Source organism: Lagopus muta, chromosome 19 (assembly GCF_023343835.1).
Source record: "Lagopus muta isolate bLagMut1 chromosome 19, bLagMut1 primary, whole genome shotgun sequence".
Taxonomy (NCBI): domain Eukaryota; kingdom Metazoa; phylum Chordata; class Aves; order Galliformes; family Phasianidae; genus Lagopus; species Lagopus muta.
The window spans coordinates 2,128,431-2,143,916 of record NC_064451.1 but is presented as its reverse complement, the minus strand read 5'-3'; the positions used below and the strand labels follow the sequence as shown (position 1 = coordinate 2,143,916).

Below are 15,486 nucleotides of genomic sequence, written 5' to 3'. Positions count from 1 at the left end.
AGAATGACTGGAAACAACCTGGGAGTCCCAGCTCAGGCAGCTGCTGCTCCTATCTTAAGGGATAACTACGGGTCACTTTCACCTCCAAGATCCTTCTTCCTTTCCAGACACATCTCAGAGAGTTTATACATAGAAATGGGGATTTCTGAGCAGGAGGGGCTCTCAAAGCTCAACACACACACACAAAACTTCCCCTTTGGTCTGCTGTCTCACCCCGCAAACCTTTGTTTTCTCAACAGAGTTATGAACAGATTAAGAAAGAATGGAAGAAATTCTTCCAAAGGTGCCGAGTTTGTGCTACTGCACCAACAGAAGGGGAGCAAAACCAATGCTGTCAAAACTCTTCTGAGATCTCCGTTCAAAAACCAACTTAACATGCAACAATATCAATTAAAATTTTCACCTGTTTAAGATTCAGCTTCGATCCCAATTCAGGAAGCAATTCCTAAACAGAGAAAAAGCTGGTTACATATGTGAGAAAATCATTTCCTTCCTTTCAGGCACCAATATGCACATACAGAAAAGGCTACTGAGGTCCCCTGACAACTGTAAGGTTGAAGAAAACAATTTTTTTGCCCCAGCAGGTTTCTGCAGGAGCTGAGGAATGAAAGTTGTTGCCTGCAATGCATTAAAATACCTTCCTTCCCCGCTTCCTTCCCTTAGCAATGCGTGTAAAAGGATTCTACCAAGAGAAGAGCAATGCTCTAAAAAATTGATGAAAACCCATGCATCCAGTCACATCAAATTGTGAGTGATTTCTACAATTCCTAAAATACATCCATAGTGCTTTCAAAGGGGAAAAGGCACGACTGCATGTGCTGTGCTGAGGAGCCTCTCATAAGCTGCTCAACAAAGAAATAATCAGGACAGAAAAATGGCAAGTAGCAAAGACTTTGCTCCTCAAATGAAAACAGCATGTAAATTCGAAAGACAATGGGGAAAAATAGGTAGTAATTATCTGGAAGGCTGAACAAAACAGCTGCTTTATTGTCTTGCAGAAATGAGATCAAATCTTGGGGACCATGCGCTCGCATTCAGATGCAAAGCTTCTGAGCAGGAAATGTGTGAACAGCCTCTGCCTACCACCTCGTGAATTTCGTTCCTCTCACCATTTCCAACCCAAGGAAATGGGCTGCACTGCAGAGGAACAGTGGCCAAACAACTGCAGGCTTTGCCTTTTGAATCCATTGCTGTTGCAAGAGTGAAGGGTGATCAGCAGTGCAATTACAACACTCCCATAACGTCGCAATGCAAACACTCCAACGTTGCAAGCAGCTTTCTAGAGACAAGCCCAAAAGCCCAAGGGGTTGTATAAAAAATCCTTCTGATGTATCATCAAATATGAATGATGAAAACACTCCTTCCTAACCTAGCAGTTGTTTTATAGAAGGGAATTGCCTCTTTCAATTGCTCAGCCCCACGGGGGTCTCTCCCTGTCAAATTCCACCAGGGTCGGGGTTTGCCCTGCCTAATTTAAGTGCACTGCAGGCTGCTGGAGGAAAGCTGCAAGGTTTCAGCTGCAAAGCCTTGTTTGGGTAAGAAAGCCTTCCATGAGCCTTCCATCAGGCTGCCTGCGCTGCATCTGGGCCTCCCCAGCTGCCAGCCAAAAAACTCAGCAGGGGGGCGAGAGCCAGAGAATTCAAATGCAATCAGGGGAAGGCAGAGGGGAAATTAGTGGTTTGGGAGAATGGCTGGGAAATTGTGGCCCCTGTGGTTTCTGCCCTGCTCTGCAGGCTGCACGCCACAAGGTTTGCAGGCTCCATGTGTTTGGACTCCCACCTGCTTCCGGAGTCACAGGTGCTGCAGCACCAAGGGCACCTTTCCCCATCTGTGGCTGGCTATGTGCCACCAATCGTTCCTCTTTTTTTTTCCCCCCTTCCCCTGCTCGCAGCTTTGAGACCTTTACATCGTACTGTTGCCGTGCTGCAACATGTAGGTGACATCTGAGGATCATCTGGCATTTGCTTGTTCACAACATGCTGGTAGCTAGCAGCAATCCACTACGCCAGCACTTACAGAGCTGCAGCAGCTTCCCATTTATTTCTGGGTGTCACTCACACTGCCAAGCAGGGCTCGCAGCAATCTGTGTACCTCAACCTGGGTACAGGATGGTCCCTCTCCATCGTTAGACGCAGCACGATGGAAGGATCTAGCTCATCAGAGCTAAATATAAAGTGTCACAGGGTTGGAGATCAAGTGCTCGTGGTGCAGATCTGACTGTGCCCAGTATCTGATTCCCCATCTTTGGTGAAAGAACCAAAACTTGGTCCATGTTTATGACAAACAAAGGCCCATTTCTGCTCACTCCCATTACATGTTGGGGTCACAGGATGACTTCAAATCCCCTTTTACTTCCTGAACAAAAAATAGATCTCTCTTTTATTAAGTGATGGTAAATCCACACCCAAGGATTCTGTAAGAAAGATTTCTGAACCAGCTGCATTAGTGTAGGCAGCACGTACAGAGTAAGAAAGCATCATCCAGTTTAATGACACGGCAATGCAATCAAGTTGCCTAACTTATCAGCTTCTTGACAGCTTTCAAGCTTAGGAGAAGCCTCCAGTTAACACACTAAGCTTAATTTCCTTTGGGTCAAACTTATAAGAAATCTAATTTGTTTCATAAGCAGCTCTGGATTTCAACAGACAGCTGATGAGCAATACAGCCAGGAGAGAAAGGCCATTTAGTGTCTGATAGATCTGCCAGAGAAGGCAATTGATCAATTATATATTTAGAAACACATTGGGGAAGAGAGCTGACTGCAGCCACATGACTCTTTGAACACCTCTGTCTCTCTGTAAGAAGAGAAAAACATCAAAAAAGAAAAAAGAATTAAAATCAGCCTGCTTAGCGGGAGGTCACTGGAATATATCCATCCCCGTGCAACAAAGTGTCCCTCCCACACACCCAGAGAAAGCCAAGAGCTAGCATGGGTCTACTATACATTACCAGGCTAGGGGTGGGTTTAGGCATTGTCTTCCGTGCTCTGTGGACCTTGACTTCAGCATTAGCAGCAGTGGCTTTTTTAGCATCCATGTCCTTACTGCCCTCCCCGAGCTTGGCTGGCATCGTGGCTTGCATCTGAGAAAAGGTGCCCACAGTTCTCCCTTTGCTTGCTCCTCCTGGAAGGGTTTTTGCAGCATGGCCAGTGAGAGAAGCAAAGGTGCTGGTAGTCCTTAGAGGTTGCTCCTGCGCCATCTGCTTGGTTAGAATATATCCATTGCTCCCTGTTAGAGAAGTCTGTGTGAAGTCATTAGCTTTCATATGGTTTTGCTTCCCAGTCTCACCGTCTCGTTCTGAAATGCCATTTTCTGCTATCCTATTTAATTTAGTACTAGAGTCCTGCTGGCTCACTTTCGTGTTGTCCTGAGTGTTTTTCGCTGGGTTTGGGTGGCTCCCAGCCTCGCCGTGCTCACAGGAACCGTTGGTTTCACCATCTACAGCCATTTTTGGTTCCCCCGCTTGCTTTTCTGTAGCACTTTCATCCGCAGCCATGGCATTGAACCCTGGAGAAAGAGGGAGGAGAAAGGGAAGGGAGGAGAAAGAAAAGGGTCACAGGCGTCATTAAAACACGCAGCGGCTGACAACCACGAAACGTCTCCCCCAAAGAAGCTCTCCCTACACATTTCCACTTGGGCTGCCAACACACCTACCTGACTGGCTTGGCCGGATCCTGGCATGGCAAAAAGTGGGGCAGCTCAGCTGAAAGCAGTGCACTCATTCTGACTCACCTCAGCTGCAGATGTGGCCGTTTATTCCCCAACGATGGATATTTCAAGGTAAATATTATCTTTAGCTTTACCAATAACTACATTTATAGGACTGTATGTCAACATTCCACATGTCAAACAAAACACTGCCCAATCCTGCACTCGGATCTCTAGCACAGCTCTTCACGGTGCCATGGCAGAGCTGCTGGAGAGCTGGATGGGCGAGCTGCTGTGGCACAGCCCGGAGCCTGCAGGTGGTAACCCTGCAAGGAATAAGCTCTGTAGGCAGCACTGCTCACTGAGGATCACTCTTCCAGCAGGAAGCAGCAGCACAGGAGCAGGATTCACGGTGTCATTTCAGAGGTAACGGCCAGAGTAAACACGAGGGTGAAGCAGGCTAAGTGCAATTCCAGACTAAAACAATGACATGGTTAAAGCACTGAGATCTCTGCAGACCTAAAGCTCGCTCACAGATAACACAGGAGCATCCATGCAAAGACATTTTTTTCTCCTTTCCAAATACTTCCAAGCTCCCCTGCCAGTACTTTCATCCCACAGATATCTCAGACCTGAGCTGACAGAATCCAAGTATGAACACCGTGTACTTACAGAAGGGTTCCCGACACGACAAACCAGCAGCTCCCCAGGCAACCAGGGCTGATAACAATTCACTGGCACGTCCAGTAAAATGAGTAAATCAACCTGCTGTTAAGGATTCTGTGTATTGTTTTCCTTCCAGAGGCCAGACAGTTATGAAAAGCATCGTAAGTACCATCGAAAGCTCTGTCCAAGCAGACTGGAGGAGCAGGTAGGACTGATTTACAGCCAACTGAAGTTATTTTAGCCTACAGTAGAGCCCAGAATTCAAAGCAGAAAACAGCTGTGCAAGCCAGAGCAGCGTGCTGGTATCAGCACCTTGCTTCACAGTGCTCATGGAGACTGATGTCCTGCAGACCTCTGCTGAACTGGTGAAAACCTTCTGCAAAGCTCCAGGCCCAATGCCCACCTCCCCTGGGTGCTGCCACACAGAGCTGGGGGGGCAGGGGCACCACGCAGGCAGAAGCATCAGAGCTCCCCAAACACCACTCAAAGCCAGCATCCCCCGTGCTGCTTCCCAAACCACTTTCTGTGTGCTGAAAGCTCTGACAAGGTGCACGTGGGTTGATTGGGGTTGAGAGGACTCATGACAGGGCAAACATACAATTGCTACTAGGTGAGACACCTTGGGCAGGGGGAGCAAAGCGCTGCGCACTGCGCTTTTTCAACCTTTATTTCTCTCATTCTTCACCAAGTGTCCTTAGAAGTGCCATTTAAAGGGTTCTTTCAGCAAACTCAGCACCAGAAGGAAAGCAAAGGTGGGTAGGCCGCAGCTGCAGGCTCTCAACGCTCAGCAGCAGGCACCTGGCAGGGTGAAGCCTACAGTATTTGTTGGCTGCAGTGCTGTGCACTTCCACCAGCACAGCAAACAGCTCCAGTGGCTGAATACTAGATAAACCAAATCAACTGGGAGCAAGAATTGCTCCGCCTGCCAGGAAGGGGACCAAACCAAGGTAAATGAGAGCACTGCCCTAAGGGGAAGGTATGACTGCGTTGGCCCCGAAAGCATCACACTTTATGAACGATCCATGAGGTTGAAACAGATGTAATTCAACATATGTTTGCTTTTTTGCTGAACAGGGGCCTGTAGAAAGCGATGGGAACACGATCCAGAGAGAGCGGGAGCCTCGCAGTGGGTAAATGCTCAATAAAAGCCTGCAGGAGCTCTTCAACAGCACCAGCTAAAGAAATGCTGGTTCCTTACATTTCACCTTCTCTTTACTTTCCAAAAAAAGTTTTTGTATTGCGAACCTGTTGAAATCTTGACTGACAATAGGCCTCGTGACAGTGAGTTCCATGGGTCAGTCAGCAAGTTCCTCCTGAAAGCCCAGCTCAACAGGAGGCTTTTCTGCTCACCAGGGAATAAAAACCCGAAACTGATTACTTCTCTGAAACTTTACAACATTCATTCCTTCTAAACAGACCAAAACCACGCTTTGTCTGTATTCATTTCTCTCCCTCTTTGTCCTTTAACTCAAAAAAACTACAAGATAAAAATATACAGCCTATTTCTATGGGTGTGTAACCTCAATTACTAGAAGCATCCTGGTATCTCCAGCATTGTTTTATGCATCCTCTATGTTACATACAGCAGGAGAAGCCTGTCACATTGTTCACAATGCTGCCTGCAACCCAATCCAAGCACACACAACTAATTGTAAAGCAGCAACAGGAAACTCCCTACTCAGAGATGGTGAGGCCCTGGAACTGTTGCCCAGAGCTGCAGGTGCCATCCCTGGAGGTCCCTGTGCCCATAGATGGGTGCTGGGCAGCCTGAGCTGGGGGGCAGCCCATGGCAGGGGACGGATCTTGACTACTTTAGGGTCCCATCCAACCCAACCATTCTGTGATTCTACGAGTGCAACACAACCACAGGCCAACCTGTCCTGCTGCTCATTTACACAGCAAGGAATCTGAAGCTGCTACCAAGTTGAAACAATCTTCAGTGTGTATCTTCTAGGAGCTGGATACTAGCCCTGCAATTCCACAAGCAAAGAACAATCAGCAATGTACCTAAACCAGTGCTCTGCATTAAGAGCTCACTGTGAGCAACAAAGAGTTCGCAGCCTTCCACCTCTCCAAGCGCTCACAAGGAGCCTCTGCAGCAGCTTCAGTCTTAGGCTTCCTTCTCAATGTCAAACACAGTTACTCAAAATTAAATTAAAACTGTGATGCAGAAAATGGAAGATTGAGAAAGGAGGGGAGGAGCTGACCTTGAGCACAGTGCAACGGATGCTCCAACAGCACGTTGCTGTTGGGACCCACCAGCTTTCCACCTGCAGGCACACAGGGGTTTGGCCCAAGGCTCGGTAGTACTGAGAGAATCCTCCAAAAAAAACAAAAGTCTTCAGTATATTTTGTTAAACCCAGATCTCTCCGTTCAATGTGACAAAATAAGAAAAACACGCAAGCGTTAGGAGCGTTGCTCCAGGCCAAAACGCGATCACTGCTAAAAAAAACAACCAAGAATAAAGGTCCTTCAAGTGAGTGCTTGATTATCTGATCTGGAACTCTGACATGTTTTCCTGGCCACCTCAGTACTGCTGGAGGCTGCTGATGTCCCACAGGGTCCTTCCATCGGTGTGCTCCTCATGCAGGGCGCAGGGCTGAGGCTGCAGCAGTGCCACGCTGAGCCCAGCACAGCTCTTGATTCTGAACTGCACTACAGGTGAGTGCTGCCAGCATTCAGGTTTATACATATAGACATTTCACAGGCTTTTATCTTTAAGTGCTTGCTGACCATCCTTAAACTGCCACAGATAGCACAGACATTTGTTCAATATCCAACTGACCTGCTGGAAACAGCAAGGAGTGCATCTGCTGAAATCCTTGCCTTGAGGTTCCTCCAATCTCTTCTTTCTTTAAATCAAAGAAAATCATGAAGCAGAGAAAAGCAATAAAAACACTGCTGAAGAGATGAGAGTTCAGACCAGTAAGGAATGGGAGATTGGGATCCCATCCTCCATCTGAAAGGAAAGCTCCACCTCTGTCATTCAAGCCAAAAAGCTGAGCACTATGAAGCCAAGAAATGAAGAGAATTGTAAGTTTCGGGCCAAAGTTCCTCTCTGGGATGAATTACTGATGGGCTTTACTATTTTTTGTCCCTTTTACATCGGTGTAGGCAGATGATGGCCAGGTGAGCTCAGTTTTGTATTTCCATAATGCAAGTGCCACCCTCCTACTGCCCTGAGTCTGCAGTGGGAGCCTGCCCCACATCTCCTGTAGGACACGGCCACAGCCAACACAGGGAAAAACACATACAAAAAAAAAGTACATTTGCTGTTAATGTCCCACACTGAGCTTACAGGTTGGTAAATGGGACTCAGCCTCTTGCCTACAAATACCAGTGATGACTGCGAGGTGTTTAATGCCCCACATGAAATCAATTGTCCTTTTGCCATTGGATGGAGTCCCTGAACACAGCCAGCACCTGGTGGGCTGTCAGGGGGGAGCGACCACCTGCAGTGTGTGAGCATCCTTTGTTCCACCTGGCCTCCTGGCTGCCGGGCTCAGCAGGGAGTCCCAGTGCTGAGCAAGTCAAGGCAGGGAGATTATTTTTTTTCTCCTTTTAAAGCACCTCTCCCTACACCTGGGAATGCAAAGGTTGCAGCTGCTCAGTGGAAGGCTGCACGTTCCTCACCCACAGCAGCTTTCTATCTGCAATAAGAGGCAGAAGGAGGAAAAAAAGTAAAAAAAAGAAAAAGCCCTTCCAAGAAATTAAAACCCTAACACTCTCTAGAAGCAGCTTTAATGTTATCTGCAAGCAAAGTGACTGTGCACACCTCACACACCTCCTGTAAAACAGTTTGGGAAAAGTCTTCAGGAGGCTGAGCCCAATGGGGAACTTCACTCTTCACTGTGGATGAGTGCAGCTTCCCACCTCCAGGGTAGGAGCAACAACAGGAGCAGTTTGCACTGGAAGGTCGTGTCACAGGAAGCACACAGCCTGGGAGCTATGGGCAGGAGGAGGAGAACTGAAATTTCTGGCAATTCTTGCAAGAAACCCCTTCTGACTAACTTCTGAGTCAGGCTAAGTACAACTCAGCCTACTAAAACACTTCTGCTCAGCACTTCCATCTCCACACCCCTCTTCCTTCCTTGTCAAAGGCAAAGAGGGACCTAAACTACCTAATGAAAAACTGAACTGGAATGTTTCCCCATGGATAACAGGAGACACAAAGCCGAAGAAGCAGCTTACAGTGAGCTGAGAATTAATCCCAGAATCAGAAATGAAAGCACCAGGAACACCTGAAGGTCTCAATCCTACAGATGCATGTTAAACTTAGTTCAGTCACTTCCCTCCATTGGTACCAGCATGAAACTAGAAGCAGTGCCCATGTGCCTTGCTTGAGGGACAGGCCACTAAATCTCATTTCAAAGTTGCAAGCTACCTGAATTTCCTTTGGATCTTTAAGTCCCAACCTCTGCAAGTCTCCAAGGGCATTTCCCCAAAGGGATCACAACCCAGGACAGATCTAGGTTTGTGTTACAGACAAGAACTCCTACCAATCAGTTTGCTTCACAGCAGCTCAGCCTAAACCAGGACCTAGAAGCCCCAGCAGCCTTCTGTGGGTTCCCACTCCAGGCCTCTTCCTCTACAGCAGAGAGCAAACACCAAGAGCCACGTCCCACACAGCAGGGAGCTGCACCAGGCTGTGCACCCCATATCCACACATCACCTCCCATCCCTTGGTTAGGAAAAACAGGCTCAAAGAAACCATTCCGTGCCATCCTGTGAGTCTGCTGGAATGATTTCATGTTCGCTCCACGCTCAAAAATGCAAATTCCCATGCTAACTCAGAACATTGCTATTAACAGAATTTAGGGCCGCTGACTCATTGAACTGCTATGATGGCCACAGATGGTTAATGAAGGTCAGCTAAGAACAATGCATGTAGCACGATGACCAAGCAAACCACTGTCTTTTACATAAATTGTACGTTTGAGAAGAAAGAGAATACAGTCTGAGTCTCACCACAAGTATGGAAGCTATGCAGTTCAGACGTTAGGATCCTTTTTCCCCAGTAACAGAACAGTACAGTAAGCTGAAGTGGTTGAAATTCGAGCACCTTGTCAACCCTCCGGACTGCTCCTGCACAGGGAGGGTTCCCAGCTTCCTTTTCAGACACAGCATTTCCTTTTAGTCAGAATGAGTCAAGACTTGCAAGGCACAGAGGTTTCTCTTTTCCAGACCTCATCCTCTCTTTTCACCTCTGCAGACATTTGCCACTTACCTTGGGTCCAACCTAGAGCTAAATACACTAGCGTAATACTCCTGAGCCAAGCAAGGCAAGGGATCAAAGCTCAAGTCTCTTCCCAGAGGAATGCAACCTCACACCCACACCTCAGACTCCATTTCTGGTCTTCCTGGATCAGAGGTCCACGTGGAACTGACGTCAGCAGCAACACTCATGTGCTGCCAGTTAATATGCAAGCACCGTGGTCACATCTGACACAGCACTCAATATTTTGCTTGTTCTTTCCAAACAGAACAAACCATTACACTGGGCAGAAGAGAACTCAAAGGCGATGCTGTACTCACACAGGTCCAAATTAAATCCAAAATTTTGTTTCTAGCAAGAACAGAGTATTTTGGTGGGGTCAGTTCAGTGCTCTTCTGATGTTCTATTATGGAGAAGAGAACAAAAATTCCCCAGATCCTGGCAGATCAATGAGAAGCAGCTAGTCAAGGAATAATGAAGCCATGAAAAGAAAGTGGGGAAAAAAAAAAAAAAGATTAGGGGCTGTGTTGTTTCTTTTTTCCCTCCTAATCCCACCGACATCTATTAAGCTCTCAGATCTGTGTGTGTGCAACTCACAGACAAGCGCAGAAGAAAGATTTCATCCCACTAACATGTGCACTACAGCCTGCAAAGTAAAAGAAAGCAGAGACAAGGCAGAAGCCAGGAAGCAACCCTCAATGGCACCAATGGCACGAGGTGTCTCACCCAGCCAGCAGTGATCGCTGCCTGCTCTGGAGCAACAGTGAGACTCAGAGGAAAACAGAAAGTTAACTTTAATAGGGAGGAAAAAGGCCAGGTCATCGTGTGGATCAGAGTTTGACTAAAAGCAGTCACACAGAAGAAGTTCAAAGTAACTCGAGCCTCCTTTGTGTCTCACAGCCACACGAAAGCAGAAGTGAAAACCATCTATAATTCAGGTGGGTGGAGATGGATGGACTGTAGAGCAAATTTGCATCTTCTGGGGAAAAGCCCTGCTCAGCAGAACACAGGAGGAGAACGGAGCCGCTCCTTTTGTGAGAGCACAGCTGAGCCCTTGGGCACAGAGCACATCTCTCAGCCCTCACCTCGCTCCCAGCTTGCCACAAGCCAACCCCATGAGCCAGGCTGAGGTCCGGCCCTCCACCAAGGCAGGTGCTCACCTTCCTCCTTGTTGTTGGTGATATCTTTCAGCAGTTCAGTCTTCATGCAGGCGTCTTTCCTTGTCTCTCCCTTACTCAGCACTGTTTGCTGATGGGGGGAAAAAGAAATACCGAGTTTTAGCTCCAAGTTCATACACACATTGCATTAAAAAAAAAAAGAGAGAGACAATCGTGGATGTATCCTGTTTACATCACAGGCCAACCTCTCTCTGCAAAATACCGCTGGCAGGAAACTGCCAAGGCACAGGTCAGAGATAAAGGCCCCAGGGCTGGAACCTGCGCTTGGGGCCGAGGCAGGCACTGCAACTGGGTGCAAGCGTGCAGCTCTGAATGCAAAGAGCTGAGGAACCCAACCGAGGCTGCTGCAGGCTGAAAGGGGCACGGAGGGCACCCCAAGGAAACGACCCTCGCGGCCCCAGACTGCTTTGTTGTGGGTAGGAGGAGGTGGGCTGAGCCCATTTCTCGCTGCACATCATTTATCTGCACAAGCAGGCCGAAGTACGCTTTGGTATTTCTGCTTTTTGTGGCCTGTTTAAATGCAGTTTATAAAACACAACCATCAGTGAGCTTCACCGAACTCATCGCCCCTACCTTCCACGTTCACTAGGGCCAGTGAGCTCATCTCTTAATTTTATGGAAAGTAATTTTTCTTCTCTTCCTCTTTTACTTTCCTGCAGAAAGGGAACACCTGCTCTCCCCCCTGCCTTTCACGTGCCTGGCATCACATTGCTCGATCGGGTCTGCAGCCTTCACACCACCGCTGCGGATTGCAGGGGGCAGCTACATTTAAATTAAGATAAAAAAAACAAACAACTACCAAAACGAAGGAGAAAAGTCTTATAAAACCCACAACCAAGCACACAGATGAGAAGGGTCCTTTGCTACAGCTCTCTGCTCCCAAACTAAAAGACAAGCACGGTGCCCGCCATGGAGCTGCACGGCACCAGGGGAGCCCCAATATCACGAGCCCAGGTCAAACCAAGTGCTGTAGGAAGCAGATGAAGCCCACAGCCACGCAAATCAAAAGGTTTAAAGCACAATGAGTGGCTAAAAAAAGGAACAGAAGGCCTGCTCATCTCCCATAAAGCAAGCAAGAGATAATGAACACATACGAAGGCTGAAACATCAGCTTCAAAGGCTTTACCAGGCAAACAAGGCGCTGCTGCTCACCCTTCCCCAACCATTCTCTGCTTGAAGCCACCCAGGCAGACCTTGGTGCTACTGCTGGGAGCCAAAGGCCCAGCCAGCCTGAGCAACGCGTGCTTCCAACAGCTCCCATCAAGGAACCACAGGAACACAGCCTCGAACAGGAACACAGATCAGCTTTTCCCTGCTAAGCCACAACATGCATCTTCAATGAAAACATCTACAAGTAAATCCTACCTCTCCTCCACCCAGACTTGCTGTAAAATGGGGATAACTTCACCTGCCCAACAAGCTCATCCTGGTGCAAGGGTAAGCAGGGAGTTGCCCTGGGCCCGGCCTGTGCAGTGAGCCCCTACTCATCTCACACAGACCTGCTGGTTTTCCCAAGCTTTGTTACAATAAATAGAGGTCGTGATATTCCTGCTGTTCAACTGACTCCTCCTGAAAGCCTCAGCATTTCCAGCAGGCCATTTCCATCCCTCCCATCCTTTATTTTCCAAGCAGCTCCCCCACTCCACCAATTATTCACGCCCTCCCTTTCATGGGGACATTGCTGCTGCTCAGACCACGAGGCCTAAAGAAAAGCCACTGCAGGAGCCCCAGCGTCAGCCAGCCCTCGGCAGCTAAAGAACACACTCCCTCTTCTCTGCAACTAACAGGAGCCCAGAGCTGCCCCACATCCCGGACAGCGCTGGGAGCTCTCAAAGCAGCACCAAGAGAGGAACCGTCACTGCTCCACGCTGGAGAAGGAAAGCTCAGTGCCAGCTCAAAGCCACTGAGGTGGTTCCAATGGGTTCTGCAGCCCCAGCCAAGCGGCCTCACTAGCAGCAGCTCGATGGCCTCCGGGCATTGCTCCGGAGCAAACAAACAGCCAGCATCGCCATCCACAACGCTAACGCACCTTCAGACCTGCTGGGAGGGAAAGAATCAAGTAACAATAATGAAAAAGACAACTGCGACTTCGGAAGCCTTCTGATCCAAAGGAGGCTCCAGGAAAGCAGCGCACGGCCCTCGAAGCCTCGTCCCCAAGGACAGCACTCCTCACCCGCGCTCCATCACCGCAGCAGGGTGTTGGCAGCAGGACGGGCAGCAGGCAGCACCCTGGGTGCCCACCACCCACAGCCCAGCCATTCCCACCGGCCCACGGCTCCACCCAGCCGAGCCAGCAGCAACTTGGCTGCGAGTGTCAATACCTCCATATTTGTGTGCCTTGCTTTTCCCCCCTTAAATTCAGAGCAAACTTCCCCTTCGCTCACACCCCATGGCCCAATCCGTCGGCTCCTGATTGGCAGGGAAATCCTATACCCACCCTCCCCGCCAGAAGTGTCGGCTCTTGCAGCAGTCCCAACAAAAGCCAACTGCCAAGCTCAGGCTGCTTCACAATAAAAGTCTCACGCTCTCCTCTTTTATTTTTTTCCCCCTTCCCCGCAGACGGCCGCCTCCATTCCCCGACCCCAGATGGATTATTAACCTCCAGCCACTGGAGAGCCTCCACCGAGGCTGCGTGCCACGAGCGACGGGGCGTTGATTCCCCCCACCGGCTCCTTTTATTTTTAGATTTCGAGGGAAAGAAAAATGGCTGCGTCTTAAGAAAGGTGTCTGAAAGGGCTTTAGAAGCCAAGAAGATCCAAGCAAGGGCTGGCTTTAGTCTTTCCTCTGCGCCTCTGATTAACAAGAAATAAGGCTTCCCTTCCTCCACCACGTCTTTGGAGAGGACGGAAGACAGGGCAGAGCCGAGGAAACGCTCTGCAGCATTTCCAAGCAGGCAACCAGAAACTGCATGGTGCCTTTAAAACAAAAAACAACAACAAAAAGAGCAAAGCTGGGAAGCGCAGAGAGCTTCCTCAGCCTCCTCCTTGGCATTTTCATCAGCCCTTTGCAAAAGTCCAAGCAGGTTTTACAGGCAAAGACAATACATGCACAGCACAACTCCAACATATTGTAGCTTACCAAGCCCAAGAGAGCAGTTAGTTGCATCATGAACCAGAGCTCTCTAGCAGTAGACCAGGAAGGAGCGGAGGTTGATGTGCTAAGATGACTACCTCCACAAGAGTCCTTTTTTTTTTTTTTTTTTCTTCCCCTCCTTGTTTTCTTAAAAATCAACCCAAGCTTTGCAGCAACGCTGCTCTGATTTGAGACGTGTGTTAAAGCAGGTCAATCTGAAGGAGGGCTGGAAGCAGAATGACCAACCCCTCTCCAACACAGAACTGCTGCGCTACCAGCAGCAGCTGCACCAACGCTCCCCAGCACATGCACACCAGGCACAGGGGACAGCAGTGACCCTGGGGCCCAGAAGCCCCCAACAGGAGGCACCCAGGGGACACTGGGCCCCCAAAGGTGACACCACCAGCACAGCCCCACAGCTGGGTCTGACCCCATGCGAGGCAGCAGCGTGTGCTGCAGCAAGAAAAGGAGGCAAAGCACTCAATAAGTGATGCAACTCCAGCAGCAGCGGATTTCCATTTACTCTCATTTTTTCCTGCTAATGAAACCCAACAAACCCAACCTGCTCATAACCTTTGCCTTAAAAGAAGGCAAACGTTTTGTAGCTAATTACATAGGAAGCAATGATTAAGAAAACACCTGTAGAGAGACGGTGTTTGTTTTATCAGCAGGAGAAGAGCGCTGATTTCAGATTTCGGCTCTGCTCTGGTCCTGCTGAGCATGGGCAGGTCTGGGATCACCAGTCACAGGGACACTGGCCCTGGGCCTGCCACGAGAAGCATTTGATTTGGAGAAGAAAGGAAATGTAACACCCGTGTACCTGGCCTACAAAGCAGCCACCAGTCTCAAAGCTCCTTTTCTAGGTTAAGGCCACTTCCTTATAAGCCTCGTGCAATCATGTGGACATGGAATTTTATCTGCAGCTCACAACAAGCACTCCTCTCAGCCTGTCCCCAAATCAAACTAGACCTGCAATTCTTTTGTCTCCTGAATTCCTCCTATCCTAGAAGAACAGAAACATTTTCTTCTCTGCCTCCATGACTCCCTCCAATTCCAGCCACACAGATCAACTCCCAAAAAATGGGGGAAGGGTAGAAACGAGGCACAAGTCCTTGCATGCAACAGCTGGGAACAAGGAGACACACACATGAAACACAACAAGACTTAAAAGTGGGTTCTCATAGCACAGGGCAGTCCATAATGGTGCCCAGGCTCCAGGCAAGGGGGGTTTGTGGAGCCTAGGCTCCTGTTGGGGTGAACCCAGTGAACAGGGCAGCCTTGGTGCAGATGCAGCTATGCTGTCTTGCTGCTTCCACGCAGGGAAGCATTGCATCCATCTAACTGTGACCCAGTAGAGTGAAAACCACTACAACTTGTATGTGAAGACAAATGGAAATCCAAAGCAGACAAAGGCATCTCCTTCCACTGGCTAAGGTTAGCAAGAAGTACAGCTGCTGCCCACCTTCTCCTGTCGCAAGGGGGGGGAGGGGGGGAGGGCAGAGAACCTAAAAACAGAGATGAAGGATCTTAATCTTCTCTAGCAAAAGCAAACCAGACACTTCAGAAACACTAGGTCCCCAGGAAGGCTCAGCAAGGATGAAACCACAGCACCAAGAAGAGCCTGGAGAGAACAGTTTGCAGCCTCGTCCCCATCGACAACACCCAGGCACCTCTTTGGCCTCAGCCGTCCTCTTCCTCCCTCCCCCA

At 49.0% G+C, this 15,486-nt stretch overlaps 1 protein-coding gene across 13 annotated transcripts in view; it reads right to left on the bottom strand.

Annotated features, from left to right (window-relative positions):
• The window catches only part of EHMT1 (euchromatic histone lysine methyltransferase 1), a 96,448-nt gene that overhangs the window by 44,443 nt on the left and 36,519 nt on the right, over nt 1-15,486 (bottom strand). For 9 of the 13 annotated variants that reach the window (XM_048966439.1, XM_048966437.1, XM_048966431.1 and 6 more), the window contains 3 exons: nt 10,690-10,777; nt 2,950-3,506; nt 404-445 (listed from right to left, as the gene is read on the bottom strand). In XM_048966439.1, the coding sequence (XP_048822396.1) occupies nt 404-445; nt 2,950-3,506; nt 10,690-10,777 (687 nt within the window). Of the gene's footprint in view, nt 1-403; nt 446-2,949; nt 3,507-10,689; nt 10,778-13,028; nt 13,133-13,785; nt 13,809-15,486 lie in introns of those variants that run through there. The other 4 variants (XM_048966432.1, XM_048966435.1, XM_048966438.1 and 1 more) reach the window with 3 other exon arrangements.